At 38.3% G+C, this 16,876-nt stretch overlaps 1 protein-coding gene and 1 long non-coding RNA gene across 5 annotated transcripts in view; one reads left to right on the top strand and one right to left on the bottom strand.

The window, feature by feature from the left end:
- SEC24D (SEC24 homolog D, COPII coat complex component) overlaps nucleotides 1-13,435 on the top strand; it is a 102,088-nt gene extending 88,653 nt beyond the window's left edge. For all 4 annotated transcript variants that reach the window (XM_026013459.2, XM_026013460.2, XM_072755355.1 and 1 more), the window contains exons 20-23: nucleotides 2,121-2,300; nucleotides 4,578-4,769; nucleotides 7,400-7,489; nucleotides 12,601-13,435. In XM_026013459.2, the coding sequence (XP_025869244.2) occupies nucleotides 2,121-2,300; nucleotides 4,578-4,769; nucleotides 7,400-7,489; nucleotides 12,601-12,741 (603 nt within the window). In that variant the 3' untranslated portion in view covers nucleotides 12,742-13,435. The remainder of the gene's footprint in view (nucleotides 1-2,120; nucleotides 2,301-4,577; nucleotides 4,770-7,399; nucleotides 7,490-12,600) is intronic.
- LOC140598565 (uncharacterized) lies at nucleotides 5,096-12,672 on the bottom strand. The gene is made up of 2 exons (XR_012001015.1): nucleotides 12,584-12,672; nucleotides 5,096-8,362 (listed from the first exon to the last, which is right to left on the bottom strand). It is a non-coding gene; the product is annotated as an uncharacterized lncRNA (long non-coding RNA).
- Nucleotides 13,436-16,876: the final 3,441 nt, after the last annotated feature.

Raw genomic sequence — 16,876 nt, forward strand, 5'->3', positions numbered from 1 at the left:
CCTCCTTATGTACCTCCTCTGTTTTCTTCTGCATGTCCCCTCTGAGCCAATCTCTTTTGGTCAGACTTTTAGTCCTGTAGGGCCATCATAGGCCAGGAAGCTCACCCCTTGGTGGCATTTAGGACAATAAATTTCTAAACTATCTTAATATAACCTGATTAATGAAAAGCAACCAGTGAATTTATAAGATATTTTAAAAACTGTGTGTATATGCTTCTAGATGAGAATCTAAGAATATTCTTAATCCATAATATGTAAAGCACCTAACTGATAACTGGCCAAGCATTAAGGCCACATGGCTCTGGAATAGGATTATGACCTGGTTCCTACAGCTTTTGATCATATTTTTCTTTGCTTGAAAAAGTGATGCAGTAGCAAATGTTGTCAAATAAAAACATTCCATACTAGAGACAAAAAATTATAAGAAGAAATATTCTACTCTGATGAGGAAACATGCGTTTACCTGTCTTTGATTCTCTGAAAAAAGATTAGGAGGAGAAGGGAAACAAACTACAAAGTAGAATTGTCCTGAAATAGGTTTGCCTGAACCAGTTAGAAAACTCTTATACACTCCTTACTGAGAAAAAACTTAAAATATGAAAAGATTTAAATTGAGGAATAAATCCTAATGGAGTCACGAGGGAAATTTTCTTTTCAGTGTGGATTCTGATAAGTATATATTCTTTTTCATCATTAAGAGAGAACACTATGGGCAGCCCGGGTGGCTCAGCGGTTTAGTGCCACCTTCAACCCCCAGGGCATGATCCTGGGGACCTGGGATCGAGTCACGTGTCGGGCTTCCTGCATGGAGCCTGCTTCTCCCTCTGCCTGTGTCTCTGCCTCTCTCTCTCTCTTTCTCTCTCTCTGTGTCTCTAATAAATAAATAAAATCTTAAAAAAAAAGAACAGTAAAAAAGAAATCATGAATTTATAGATCAGATATTTATATTTGTAAATTATCATTATCTTCTATGTATCTTTTTTCTTTTGGGTATTTCCTTGTCCATTGACCTATTGTTGAATGGAAGGAAGTGACACTCAGATCCATCTTGATTCTTGGTCATTTTTATAAAATTGGGTTGGGAGAAGGTTAAACAATACAAATTATTTGTAAATCTTTTTTTTTAATTCATCAGGATAAGTTTCCAAAAGTGCTACATTGTGTTTGTATTTGCAGCATCACATTACAGTATGTATGTACTTCAGAATAGTAAGAGTGAGCTCACATGAGCCAAAGTGGGGATGGAGAAGGAGAGTACAGGTGGATCAGAAAGACAGAATTAAAATAATTCATTTACTATTTGAAGGTAAATAAAAAATGATATTAGGATTCATCTGGTAGTTCTAGTATCTCAAATAGGAAACATAAGAGGAAGAACATATTTATGGGATTGTAGGAGTTTGATTTTGCCTATTGCCATTCAGCAGTGACACACCTAAATCCATGAAGCATTTCGTATTTTAGTTTGTATCTATAGTATTGCAACCTCCTTGTTATGTTTTATCTGTTTATATCTGTCATCTCTGATGGACTTCGGCACCTTGTGACATTGACTGTCTCTTATTCCTCTGAATATCGTTGACACTTTGCATAGAACCCATGACACCATTCAATATGTGTTTCATGAGTTTATGACTAACTGTGAATTTAAGATGAATGAAAAGAATAAAGCGATATCTCACAGACAGTTGAAAAAATACTGTTCTTGAGAGATAGTGGTTGGTAATACAGTTTAGGAAATCATTTAATTGTATTTAATAAATATGTGATACTATATGCTAGGTACCATTATAAGTGCTTCATAATAATCATTTGATCCTCCTAACAATCCCAGTTTTAGATGAGAAAACCTGGGAAAAGGGAGAATGATTTGCCCAGGGTCACACACCTGGTAAGAGACAGAGCAGGGACTGCCTTCTGCCAAAGCACCGAGAGAAAACTAACTGCCGTTCTGTGAATACCTAGCGTGTGCCAGTTTCTGTGTTCTACGTACTTTATCTGGACTTATCATTGAATCCTCACCTCACCTCAAAAACAAATGATGGTTCTATCTTACAGAGAAAGTTCAGGGTTCTTTCTGATAAAGGCTAATAAGCACATGAAATGAATGTCTTTTTCAGCTCATTTTACCAGATTCCATGAAAGTATTACCAGTGTACATGAACTGCTTGTTAAAAAATTGTGTGCTGCTTAGCAGACCAGAGATCTCAACAGATGAGCGGGCATACCAGAGACAGCTGGTCATGACCATGGGTGTGGCCGACTCTCAGCTTTTCTTCTATCCCCAGCTTCTACCAATAGTAAGTATAATGCAGTGGTGCATTTCCTAGAGGAGCCTGGAAGGGATATGTTATATATTTTCCTTTTCCATATGTTGTATCTGAAACATTTTGTTCTTGAGAAGAAATTTAGTCACTAATGCCTTCAGAGTATCTAGTGTGGGACTGAGAGCACAGACAGGCTCTTTGAGCAAGCTGTGTATGGGCATCAACATGTGTTCAGAAAGGTGATGGTGATGGTGGGGGATTCGAGGTGTTCCTACTCCAGCAAATTGCTCAGATGATTACTTTTCTTTCCTCATGCTCTAATTGGCAGGTTGAAAAGTCAGAATATAAGTTGGAGCAAGCCAAGCTTCAATTATTCAAGCCAAGCTTATAGCATTAAGGGCAACTGATATGTGTGTACATGAGATCTCATGTACACACGTGTATTTGTTTCTGTACAAGGTATGAGTGTTTAAGAGTCACCACATTTAATTAGAATGGCTGTGATTAGCCTTGACCAAATACAATTAAGGATTTACAAATCAGCATATATTTGAGGGCACCTACACTTTACAAGGGAACAACTTTACTTGCCCTCAGAGAATTTACTTTGCATGTATTCCACTTATTTGAAGTCAGTCTTAATGTCTTATATGCCTCTGTACTCTGTGACTAAGCTCTTTTTCTCTGAGACCTAACAAGTTCAAGTTATAATTGAGGGATAAAAGAGGGGAAGGCTGATGGCATATTTCTAATTCCCATATTGAAAGTCCTATGTAGGCTCTCAGTAACAATACAGTCTGTATTAAATTAGGTTGGAAATTAAAAAGCTATTCTTTCAACATGAATGTTAGGTATGAATTATTAAAAAATGATTGATTTTCAGATAAAATTGAATTAGCAACAACCTATTTGCCAGAGAAAACTAGAACTCTAAGGATAAGAGTATCACCACTCCACTAAAATCTTCTTGCCCAGGTCACCATGGCCAGCATGTTGCTAAATCCAAAGGGCAGTTCGCCAGCATCTGCCATAGTTTATTTCTTCCTCTAGAAACACCTTCTTTACTTGACTTCTCCTAGTTTCTCTGCTTCCTTGGCCACTTTTCCTGCTGCCTTTGCTAGCTTATCCTCTTCTTGTGAGAGCATCCTGGTGCTCAGTCCTTGGGAAGCTTCTCTTGTCTGTCTGCACTCAACCCCGTAGGGGGCTCATCTGTCCTTTCAATGCCACTTACACACTGATTCCCATGTTTATATCTCCAGCCAGGCCTCTATCCTGAACTCTAGATTAGATGTGTCATTCCTGTAGCCTACCAAGCATCTCTCTGTGGGTATATAATGGGCACCTTAAACTGAGCCCTGATTGCCTCTGCTCTCTCTCTTGTCAATTCTTCTGGCCAAAGCTTGCAGTCACCCTTGACTGCTTAGTTCATTCATCTATCGCATCTCATCCACCAGCAAACATGTCAGCTCTCCTTGCCAAGAATGTCCAGGTTTTGATTACTTTCTCTCCTTATCTGTCACCACCCAGATTTGAGCATAATCATCTCTCCCGTGAACTATGACAGTACGCTCCTAGCAAACCTTGATACTTTCACCTTTGCCTCTCTGGTCTGTGTTCGGCATAAAAGTCAGAGTGATCCTGTTAAAATAATTATGAGCTCACATCCATTTACTACTCAAAACACTGTAGGATTTCCCATTTCAGTAAATACCACATTTCCTACTGCCTTGGCCCAGTGCGGTCCGTACTAACCTCCTTTGCTTCCTATCTGATCTCATCTTTTGTTACTGTCCACTTCCTCACTCTACTCCAGGTTCCCTAGCCTCTTGCTGATCCTGAAACATCTGAGACAGATTCTTGCCCTCAGATCTTTGCACCAACTGTTTCCTCTATCCTGAATGTTCTTCCCCAGAGATCCCCATGGCCCCATCTCTCATCTCTTCAGGTCTATTCAAAAGTTACCTTCCCAACAAGCCTTTTTGGACTACCCTGTTTAAAATTGTACCACCAGCACCGAAATGCCCTGTCTGTCTCACTTTCTGCTGCTTTTCTTCATAGCACTTAACACCATTTAAAACTCAGTGTATCTTATTTATGTTATTTGTTGCCTCTTATTCCTTCCAAAAAATGATTAGCTGTTCGAGGCAGCTTGAACAGTTACTGTCTAATGACAAGAATAATGCCTGGCACACAATAAGCATTCATTAAATATGCACTGGAAGGAAAGAAGGGAAGAGGTGAAAGGAAAAGGGAGAAAGAGAGAGAGAAGGGGAGGTGGACAGACTAACTCTCCTGCCTTTGCCTTTACAGCACACTTTAGATGTCAAGAGTACAACACTTCCTGCTGCTATTCGTTGCTCTGAGTCCCGTCTTTCAGAAGAAGGAATATTCTTATTGGCTAATGGTCTAAACATGTTCCTATGGTTAGGAGTTAGTAGCCCACCAGAACTGGTCCAAGGAATATTTAATGTGCCATCCTTTGCACATGTCAACACAGATATGGTAAGTAGGTTTTTTTTTTTTTTTTTCGTTTTTGTGGTAATATACAGATTCTTTTTTAAAAAAAGATTTTATTTATTTATTTGAGAGAGAGAATGAGTATGAAAGAGAACAAGTAGAGGGGAGGGCTAGAGGGAGAAGCAGATTCCCTGCTGAGCAGGGAGCCGGACTCAGGGCTTAATCCCAGGACCCTGGGACCATGACCTGAGCCAACTCTCACTTAACCAACTGAGCCACCCAGGTGCCCTGGTAATGTACAGATTTTTAAATGTTTCGTGTTCATGTGCAACCACATACTACAAAGTAAAAAAGAACAATTAGGCATATAGTTCTTTATAAGAAAGAGGATTTAATGTTTTGATGAATAACAATTAGCTGGTATAAAGTTTTTGTATAAAATCAAACAACCAAAATACATGACTCTAATTAGAGATTACCAACACATCCCAATCATTTACTATGTGTTCATTACTGTGCTTTAAATACTTTAAAAACATCATTCCATTTAATTCTCATAACAAATCAGTGAGATGGATATTGTTGTCAATGTTTTATAGATGAATTAAGGTTTGGAGACAAGTTCTTTCAGGTGGAAAGTGAATTTAGTTCTTATACTCTGTACTCATCCCTGAACTGCATATTTAGAAGAATGCAGAAATCTTTTATACATGTTCAGCTACAGACTAAGACTATGTCAGATTAGTGAGTTGCAAAATAATAATCTTACAAAAACAGGTTATTATACCCCTTTGTTATATATAAGTTATATACTCCTCTCATTATAAAAGAGACTGTGGACTTGATATAAAATGAATACAAATTACTTTATTTTTGAAGTTCCTTAAAAGGGGTGTCTGGATAGCTCAGTCATTTAAAGTTCTGCCTTCCACCCCAGTTGTAATTTCAGGGTCCTGGGCTCGAGCCCCATGTCAGCCTCCCTGCTTAGCTCCCTCTCCCTCTGCCCCTCCCCACCACTCATGTGCTTTCTCTCTCTCTCAAATAAATAACATCTTAAAAAAAAAAATTAAGTGCCTTAGGAAAAACCAGCAGTTACAATTTGTTTGAGAGTCAACATTTATTGCAGATCTTATTTAAAGACCATTGTGGCATGAGCACCATTGCTATGATGGCTATTGTCTTAATCTGCTTAATGGTGGATTTCTTATGAGTTCAGATGTATAGCTCAGCAGATTTGTTGCCTGAGGCCAAACTTGTATGATGGCAAACTGAATTAAGTCTAGTTAATTCCCCAATTTCTGTTATGAAGATAGATACATAATATCTTGGAGGAAGAGACAGGATCAAGTTTCCAGGCTAGGTAGGTGGTCAGTTTAGACAGCTGCATATCCATTGTGAGTGTCAAAAATATATTTTTAAAGTTGTCCATGTCCTACTAAGGGACTAGTTTTAAGATGAAAATTTAGAAATAGCAAGATGTTTGCATGTGGTTAAAATTAAGGAATGGTTAGAAATGCTATTTTTAAAAAATAAAAAATTAAAATTCAATAGACAAAGAGCTATGAATTTGAGGAATGCTTATATAAAATTTAAGGAAGCTTCCTCATCTGTCACAATGTATTATTGGAGTAAATGTTAAATGTCTATTTGCTAAATTGATTATTACATAAGAAATCTCCAAAGTTTCTCTATCTCAAAGCAACAGATTGATGTTTATATCAGTGTGCCTCCTCTCCACCTTCAAAAAAGAAAAGGAAAAACTAAATATCACTTTCATTTCAGAGACAGTTTGCACTTCAAAACATGTATGTGAAGTGTACTAACATTATTTGTTACATAAAAAGATCTACCTTAATGTCAAAAAATACACATATAGGGGATGGAATGTGAATATAAATAATGAATTTTTTTTTAACACAACTCCTGTGGAAAATATTGGCCATGATCTTTTCCTGACACTTGTGACTTGATGGTAAAATGTTCTATTTTCCAATGGCTGATTCACAGATGATGTTTTAGCTCTTGATATCTTTTTTTGAAAAGTAGGCATTAGCATTTTACTGTCTTATTGGAAGAAATGAAGTCCAGATCCTTCATGTTCCCTGGAGGCCATGTCTAGGTAGATGGTTATTTTTTATTAGCCTTTAGCCAGATTTCAGGGACATCTCAGGGGCCACAGCCTCCTTGAAAAATCAGCATTTGATGGTTTGTCTAATTTTGGAACCGTGGTATTTAGATGGCGTTTTCTAAACATGATAATGATTCACATGGCAACAGATCCACTGTAGGAATAAGGTACATCCTTTTCTCCCATGATAAAGCCTTGAAATAGCCACCTTACAAGGGGATTAAATATGGTGAATGCTCTAAAGATATCCTTTGCATAAAACATATACCCATTGTGTAGTTATAGTGATGTACCTGTGTCAAATTCCAGAGAAGGAGGTTTATTTTCAAAAGATGGAGAGTTAGAATTCATAGAAGTATATGCCAATTAGAATAATTAATTTTTAGTGCGTTTTTTTCACACTTTTGGTTTTTAGGTAAACAAACTAAGCCAATAATCATATGGTGTAGAAGGATGTTTTTTAACTTTTACATTCTGATAATCTCATTGCTGCTTCTAAGTGTTACCAATTACACTGAAACTTAAACTTTGGTTTTCTTAAATTTAGACATTACTGCCTGAGGTTGGAAACCCATATTCTCAAACACTCAGAATGATAATGAGTATTATCCAACAAAAGAGGCCATATTCAATGAAGGTAAGAATGAGATTTTATTTTTTTCCTTTCTTTGTGTTTTTTAAAAATTTCATCACAAACTTACTTACTTACTTATTTATTTATTTATTTAAAGATTTTATTTATTTATTCATGAGAGAGAGAGAGAGAGAGGCAGAGAGGCAGAGACACAGGCAGAGGGAGAAGCAGGCTCCATACAGGGAGTCCGATGCAGGAGTTGATCCCCGGAATCCGGGATCACACCCTGAGCCAAAGGCAGTGCTCAACTACGGAGCCACCCAGGCGTCCCTCATTACAGACTTTTAAAATGCATGTCCTGTGTCTTTATCATGTGATATTTTTTTATAGAAACCTCATATTAACCTCTAATATAGCTACCTACTCAACAGATGAAAACATAAAAATAAAAGTAAATAGCTATCACCACAGGGTGACCATAGGTTATTTTAGTAAGTATTAACTAAGTAATCATGAAGAACTTTTTCATGGCTTAGTAGCAATTGATACCATTAACAGACTATGAAATGACTGCCTTTAGTGCTTAAAAGTACTTAATTACAGAACTACCATTCAAAACATTTTTAAAATTTTATTTTTACAACTTTAGATTTATGTTCTCTGAGAAGTTTGTTATTCTAGCCCTTCTAAGCCCTTCAAAAGCTTTTAAGTTTGAATAAAAGAACATGAAATGTCTGTAACTCAGGAAAATTATACCTTGTTATTAAGTCCCAGCTACTTACCTATCTTCCTTCTCCAGCTCAATATTAGACTCTCCTAGAATTTAAAATGTACAGTTGATGCTGCTTTATTACTGTGCCACTCCCTGCAGAGGTATAGGATACTCACCTGGAGGTGGACCTCTACAACAGTCAGGGTATTATGGGTCATTTTCCCCTGAAACATAAATGTGATAGGAATCTAAGTCAACATCCTTAACCATAAAAGATATTAATGCATGCGCACATCAACTTTAGGCAGAGCTGAGGTAAACTGAACTAATGAAGAGCTTTATAATCTCTAGGATGACTGGGTAAACACAGAATCTTTCCAGAACTCTTTTCACACCACATGACATCTACTCAAGTTCAGTTTCAAGGCAAGACCTAGAGATGGCAGAGAAGGCTCACACTAAATAAATTTTTCATAGAATATTCTGAATGCCTGAAGGCATGTAATAAAATCTAAGGTTTCATGAAACAAAAATTGACAACCATGATATTGAGTGCACAGCAATGATGATCCATCCACCTTTATTCCAGCTGCAGCAGCAGCATCCCCACCACCTGCTCCATTTGCAGAGAAGAGGCTAAATGTGGAGATCATTTTTGTGCTCAGTAGCCTCTCCTTCAAGGACAAATAAAACTTCTCTCTCCTCTGCTTTCTCCTATCTGCTCTAATAGTGCATGTTATTAGCTTTTTATAAAAATATCTGGAATAAGCTCTGAATATATGTAAATAAGATATGAGCAGTTGCATGTTAACTAATTTTGTCTTGCATCCTTAAATCAAATTTTCTTATGTGCCACTTGCAAATGTATCTGTTGTTTATAAGACTTGGGCCTTTTCAAGGTGCTATCTGTATAACAAACTTGAAAATCTAAAATCTACAGATACTAGAGTTGAAAGGAATCTAGAAGATACCTGGTCCTCCCACTACTTTTCATCTCCCTCCAGCACCATCTAACAGATAGGAAAGTGAGGCTCTGCGGAGTTCAGTCATGTGCATTACTGTCTCCTGGCTAGATCGGGGCAGATACAGGCTGAGCACGAGCTGCTTAGTCCACTGTACTTGGCCCTGACATTTGAAAATAGACCATACAAAGGAAATAAAAACACATTTATAGAATCTCTAGATCTCTTTTAAAGAGTCAAGATTGAATAGGGAACAAAAGCTGGAACGGAAGGGTCAAGAACAGTAGAATCAAATCCAGAAGGCCCTTGTAGACTTCATCATTGTCTCCATGCTTTTATATTTTTGGGAGAACAAGAAGAGATTGCTATCACACTATATCTGGGAAGATTACCTAAATCAAATGTCTCACTGATAAATTCTCGTCCTGCCCTGCTCCAGGTTCTCTGTGTTCCATGCCCTTGTCATTCTTTTCTTCCACATGTGTTTTCTAGATTACTCCCCTCCCATTGGTTCCTTTCTAGTTTATAAAGTAGTTCAAATCTACCTTCGTTGGGGATCCCTGGGTGGCTCAGTGGTTTGTCGCCTGCCTTTTAGCCCAGGGCGTGATCCTGGAGTCAGTCCCGGGATCGAGTCCCACATCAGTCTCCCTGCATGGGGCCTGCTTCTCCCTCTGCCTGTGTCTCTGCCTCTCTCTCTGTGTGTCTCTTGTGAATAAATAAATAAAATCTTAAAAAAAAAAAAAACAAAAAAACAAAAAGCAAATCTACCTTCATTGAAGCTGTTTCTCCAAGATTCTGCTTCCCTTTTATTTTTGTATTAAATACTAACAATATACCAGATATTTTATCACTGTGCTTCTTGAAAAAGCCATCTACTAACTGCTTATATTCCTTCATTCCCATGTCTCCAGCTACATGAAAATGGGCAAACTGCTAAGGAAATTCTCAATCCCTTTACAACACTTACAAAATTGAATATTACCTCTTTCTTCAAATTTTCTCTTCTGTCAACTTTCAAAACCATATTTTGTCAGAATGCTCCTTTCTCACTGACCTTTTTCTTTGGCTTCCTTTCGTTTATCTGCCCCATAAGAAGAGTTGGTGTCCCCCTAAGTTGTGTCTTTGGCCGTCTTCTCATTCAGCTCATTCTTTTGGGCCATCCTAATCACTTTCATTACTTATGAGGGCAGGCAGTGAGAGATGAGAAGGCTTTTGAAGTGCAATGATTCTTTTTATTTTTATTTTTTAAGATTTTATTTACTTATTCATGAGAGACAAAAAGAGAGACACAGGCAGAGGGAGAAGCAGGCTCCCTTTGGGGAGCCTGATGTGGGACTCAATCCCAGGACCCTAGGATTATGACCTGAGCTGAAGGCAGACGCTCAACCTCTGAGCCACCCAGGCCATGATTCTTTAAGGCCACTGGTACTGTGGCCTAGAGAATATAAACAGGGACTACTTGAGATGGTCAGTTCTTCCATGAAGGGGCTACATAGGAGGCTGGGAGGCAACCAGCACTGATCATTTGAATATTCTCTTGCCACTCTACATAAGGCTATGTTCCTCCCTATAGAAATGTAAAGGGAAGGGGCTGATAAAATATGGATTCCCCAGTTCATCTCAGTACTTTTTCCTCTTATTTTTGTGGTCTACTCCTTGAGGAGAAGACCACCAGCATGTTAAGACAGCTAAGACTACTTGCCACCACTTCCATGAATCTGCTTCCTGAAACCTTCCACCATACTTCCTGTGTCATTCTGGAATGAGTAGTGAGTAGTTCAACTTTGTCTGTAGAAACTCAAATGGTAGAGCCAGGGCTTTTTTGTTTTAAGATTTTATTTATCTTAAAGATAGAAAGGAAAGAGCATGAGCACAGAGAGGAGCAGAGGGAGAGGGGGAAGTAGACTCTTTACTGAGCAGGGAGCCCTAGATAGGGCTCAATCCCAGGACCCTCAGATCATGAGCTAAGTCCAAGTCAGATGCTTAATTGACTGAGCCCCCCAGGCAACCTGAGCCAGAATATTTGTTATTTTACCTTAAAGCTAAATTTATTCCTAGGCTGAAATTCATTTCCTGTTCTATTTCCCACCTCATATCATAGCCAGACACACTTCATCAAAGTTCTTACAGTGAGCACCACTGGAAAATAAATAACCCAAGTGAATGGCAGCAACAAAATATGTCCCTCACATGTATAGTATGAACTCCTCCCCCTTCCCCATTCATTTCCAGAGAAATTAAATTCTAAAGAAATTCTAAAGAAATCAGAGCCTCAAATCCATCCATTCACAATGTCTCATACTGCCCAATCCCAGCCAGGGCGTTTTCACTGAGGCCAGATCCACATTGCCATTGGCCATCAGACACAATGTAGAGGCCTAGTGGCAGTTGGGAGAAGGTAGGTAACACCATCAGTAAAAAGAAAATGGCCTTGGCTTCAGGCTCACCAGGTTGCAAGTCTGAAGCTTCCATCAAAGGTTTGTTTTGCTTCTCCATGTTGGAATGGAGTGTGCCTGTCCACACAGCTGTTCCAGTGCCGTGTCCCCATTTCCACATGGATAAGCAATTAATGAATTTGCATTTTCTTTTTCTCTAAGTCTTAGAAATCCATTGTGTTTTACATTTACAGCACAACCCAGTTCAGACTAGCCATGTTTCAAGTGTTCAATAATCACATCTAGGTGGCTACACTTCTGGACAGCATGGCCCTAGATAGTTGTTAGGAGCAGGGAACAGGAGTCCCCTGTGTAGTCCATCTCTGTAGCACCTCTCAATTGTTTATTTTTCTTTTCTTTTTTTTTTTTTTAGTAGGTTCCTGGCCAATGGGGGGCTTGAACTCATGACACTGAGATCAAGGATCACATGTTCTACCCATGTAGCACCTCTCAAATCTCCTCCCTTTCCTACCTTTAATGCCCTGTAATTCAGATCCTAGTCATCTCTACCTAAATGCCTCCAACTGCTTCCTATGTAGTTTCCCTCATCTCCTAATGCATTCTATATGCTACCAGTTAACTCCTCTTGTTCTGCAGCACTTTCACTGGATCATGATTCCCTCAAAAGTTCCAACTCACTTAGGCTTTTGTCCCTAATCTTAAGGTTGTTTATCCTTAACCTTCTACTGACTTTGAGACTGTTAGTTCACATGTCAGCCATATCCATCTTTGGAATGTGGTGTACGGCACCCCATTATGGAATGTTCTCTAAACCCCATCTTTAAGGAAATCCTACCTTATCCTTTAAGATTCCAGTGATAGTACCATTCTGAAGCCTTGCCCATGGTGCTTTATGTTTCATTGTTGCCACTTATATTTGTATGTCTTGGGTTTTATGGTTTGGGGGTCAGTGTCTCCCTCCACTCTGGATAATAGGCAATTTCCCATCATCCTCTAAAGCTTCACACACAGTGGACATAATATAATTTTGGTGAAATTTAAGCATACAAAATTGAGCGACATTCAGAGAATGTTCATAACCACCTACCTTGTTATTTTTCCTAGCTGACAATAGTAAAGCAGCGAGAGCAGCCAGAAATGGTTTTCCGACAGTTCCTGGTAGAAGACAAAGGACTTTATGGAGGATCTTCTTATGTGGATTTCCTTTGCTGTGTTCACAAAGAGATCTGCCAGCTGCTTAATTAATTGGATCTTCTCTATTGTTAATGTTGCATTTCTAAGGAGATAATCTCCTTCTTGGTGCCTAATTCTCCAGATGATAACCGGCTAGTTTTGATTTCTCGCTCATTTTCAGAATAGCTTTCCAAGACGACACTTAGGACTTCAGCTTTGGTGCTCAGGTATAAAGTCAATGAAGGTACAATTGTACCTTTTAAAGGGAACATTCGATTTCTGATCGCACAATTTTTAACTGTTAAAAGTGATACAGTTTGCATTTCATGAAAGGCATAGTTTACAGAACTGTAAACATTCTCAGTTTTTTTCTTTGTGCTAGACATATAAATTATTTTTCAAAATGTATAGATTTGGGGTAAAAAGTTGTCTTGGCTCTCCCATTTGCAGTGAGGGGGAAAAAAAACATTTTTACATTATACCTAATTTTTTTAAACCATGTAACACCTATTAAACATGTTTTTCAACTTAAAGTTTGCCTTGCAGACTTTTAATAACCTTGGAATCTATTTGGTAGAACAATTTGTGTTCTATGTTTTTTTCATAATTGTATGTTGTGTATGTTAAAACTATTTTCCAGTTGTTGTTTTGTCTATAAAACTGTCTTAATCTATATTCTTAATGGTTCTCTGTACAATTTTGAGGGTTTCTACCTGTAAATAATGGATATTAACCAGTATCAATAAATCACTTCATATGCTCTTTACTCAAGAGGTAGAAATTTTTTAGGTATCTTGAGGTTTTATTTTATTTTTTTTAATATTTTATTTATTTATTCATGAGAGACACACTGTGAGAGGCAGAGCCACAGCAGAGGGAGAAGCAGGCTCCCTGTGGGGAGCCTGATGCAGGACTTAATCCCAGGACCCTGGGATGACACCCTGAGCGAAAGGCAGACATTCAACCACTGTGCTACCCAGGTGCCTTGGTATTTTGAGATTTTAAAAAGAAATAAGGGTAGTACTCAATGTCTTGGAAAAAGTTATTTAAATGGTTCACTAAGAACAAAAACTAAAAAAAAACTTGGTTGGGGGTTGGAAAGTATTTTAGATGAATAAATCAATCTAGGAAATATCAGAGACAATGTACTTGAGAAATGCATTTAAAAAAATTCTCTAATATGTCCTGTGGGCAGAATAATAGAAATGGGCTGGCTACATGAGACCACTATGAATATATATATATATATATATATATATATATATATATATATATATATATATATATAAACAAACCTGGGAGAGTGGTTTTGAATGGTCTGACACAGGCATCTGTCCTGTATCTGCCCTATTCAACTTTGGTATCAATGATATGAATAAATATTAAGAGTTTTAAACATTTCTTTTTTTTTTAATTTTTTAAAAATTTATTTATGATAGTCACAGAGAGAGAGGCAGAGACAGGCAGAGGGAGAAGCAGGCTCCATGCACCGGGAGCCCGATGTGGGACTTGATCCCAGGTCTCCAGGATCGCGCCCTGGGCCAAAGGCAGGCGCCAAACCGCTGCGCCACCCAGGGATCCTAAGAGTTAAGTATATTGAGTACATATAATGTCCTAAGGACTACACTATGTGTTTTATGACCATTTATTCCTCATGGTAACCCCAATCTCATTACTGGCCCCATTCACAGATGAGGAAAAGACTTGAAGTAATTAAGTCAAGATCTTGTTTATGATTACACAGCTAGTAAGGTTTACAAATTAGATGCTATGAAATTGAGTAGAATAGTAAACTAAAAGGATTAAAATCTCTTCCCATGTTAGCCAACTGACGTTTCAGATCAAGTTGGATGGGTTTAGTATATGTGCTGCCAAAGCGAGCACATGGATGGGTTTTAAACAAGAAGAAATGTATGATCTTGAACTTGTGTTAAAAAAAAAACGCACCTGCAGATACTCCTTGGAAACTGGTATTTAAAAAAGAACCGAGGGGAGTTTGTCAGCATGAATCTATAGTGAGATAAAAGCAAATGTAATCCCAAGTTACTCTATTACAAGGATAGCCTATCAAATGAGTATAGCAATGGCTCTGCTCTACTCTGAGGTGAGACCACACCTAGGTAAGTGTTCAGTTCTAGGCGCGATGCTCTATGTGAACTAGAAGCCCAAAGCACATTCCTTTATTCCGTTGAAAATAGTCTAATGATTGCTCTGTATGTTCCCTAGAGTATAAAACCAGAACCAATACGTAGAAGTGACAATGTGCCAATCACTTGAAAGAACCTTCTAAGTAATTGGGTGCTCAAAGAATGTGCCGTTCCACGAGGTAGTCTATTCTAACTTGATTATTGCACATCTTCTGTGTGCCAGCTGCCAGGCCCTCTACTGGACAGACAACGGTGGGCAGCACAAGCAAAACCCCTGCCATCTTTACAATTACAGTAGTTTTCATAAATGCTGTGTAATGCTATAGCATTTTTTTCATAGAAATTTGTTTACATTTACATATATTTATGTCTTTATATATATTTATGTATATATATATTAATATATATAAATAAAATCAGTGATATGTGACCTAGTTGAGCTAGGGGGCAAGGTCTAATCAGTAAAGATTTCCCATTAGTTATATTGAAGCTAGGACCTGAAAAAATTAGACATTAGTGAGGTAATTGTATTGGTAAATACTTCAGCAGAGGGAAAAATATGCATGAAGGCTCAGAGTGGGAGAGAACATGTATCACCCTTTCAATAAACTCGAAGAACTTAAACTTAGCTGGAACTTACTAGGGAGAGACAAAGTGTTTGCAAAAGATTAATAAGGTCGAAGAATGGGAAGAATGAGTCCTCGTTAAGGGGGAGTTTGGATTTAATCATAAAATTAAAGTCAAGACATTCAAACTGATTTCAATAAGAGTGACAGGATATTCTTTAAGAAGATTACTTGTGGGTTATAAGGTGGTAAAACTAGAAGCAGAGAGATCATTTAGGAGGTTGAGTAGTTCACTTGAGTATATGGCGGCCTGCACTAAAATAACGGGTTTTGACAGAAGGGGATAAGGAAGAGTTAGAGTTAGTGAAGGAGAAGAAACTGTCTGAAAATGATTTCTGCGCCGGGCAGCTGGGTAGGCATTAAGACCATTCCGTCAGAAAGGAAACCTCAGAGTAGACATGGATAGTGTGTATGTGTGCATCTGTGTGTACTGTGTACAAGAGGTAGTTGTTTACATTTGTGCATGCTAAGGAAGCTTGCAAACTATGCAAGGGAGATAAACTATGGCACCTAAAAATATGAGCCTGAGGCTCAGGAGACAGCTCTGGGTTCGAAATTTGCAGGTCATCTACATACAGAGAAAAAAAAAAACAGCAAATAGATAAAGAAACCCAGGGCAATTCTGTAGTGAGAGGGCAGCAAATCTCTGATAGAGACAATGAAGCAGAAACCTGAGGATACTGTGGAGAAGGGCCAGAGAGGTTAAGAAGGAAAACTGGCAAGGGGATGTCACAAAACCAAGGTAAGAGGGATGCATGGAGAGAGTGGGGCAGCCAAGTTACAGCCTTCCCAAAGGGAAGTTAAAGACTAAAGGACATGTTGGAATTAGTAAAAAGGTCATGGGTGAGTTTGGTGAGAGCAGTTTCATGGGGTCAATGAACTTAAATGCTAGATTGGAATATGCTGAGCAATGGGAGTCAGGGGAGGCAACTCAAAAAGGGGATAAGAGAATCACAGAGGAAGGACAGGATTTCTTAGTAGGATAGTCAGAGATTTGGCATTTAAATGCTGGTGGAAAGAAGCCAGTATTATGTTGGAAGAATAAATTGTAGCCGTACTGTTTCATCAACTCCGAAAAATGTTGAAAACTGAAACAGAAAAGAATATTTAAAAGAGCAAGACTCTTGGAAGACAGAAGGTAATATAATATAGGGTACAAATGGAGAGTAGCTTTTAATGGGAAGGGAAACGCAAATATATAATGGAAATGCTCCAAAGAATCTGGAAGGACCGCTTGCCAATAATGGTGGGTGCTATTCCACGGTGTTCAGAAATGTACATCCCCTCCCCCAAACCTCGAGAAGCAATAGAGCAGAATGGTCACGGGAACCACTGACCTGGGTTTCTATATGAGCTCCACCCTGAAATGGAACTTCAGGGCAAATTAGAAAAACTTGTGCCTTGGTTTCCTACTCACTTGTTTCAAGGATAAAG

This window comes from Vulpes vulpes, chromosome 4, assembly GCF_048418805.1.
Source record: "Vulpes vulpes isolate BD-2025 chromosome 4, VulVul3, whole genome shotgun sequence".
Taxonomy (NCBI): domain Eukaryota; kingdom Metazoa; phylum Chordata; class Mammalia; order Carnivora; family Canidae; genus Vulpes; species Vulpes vulpes.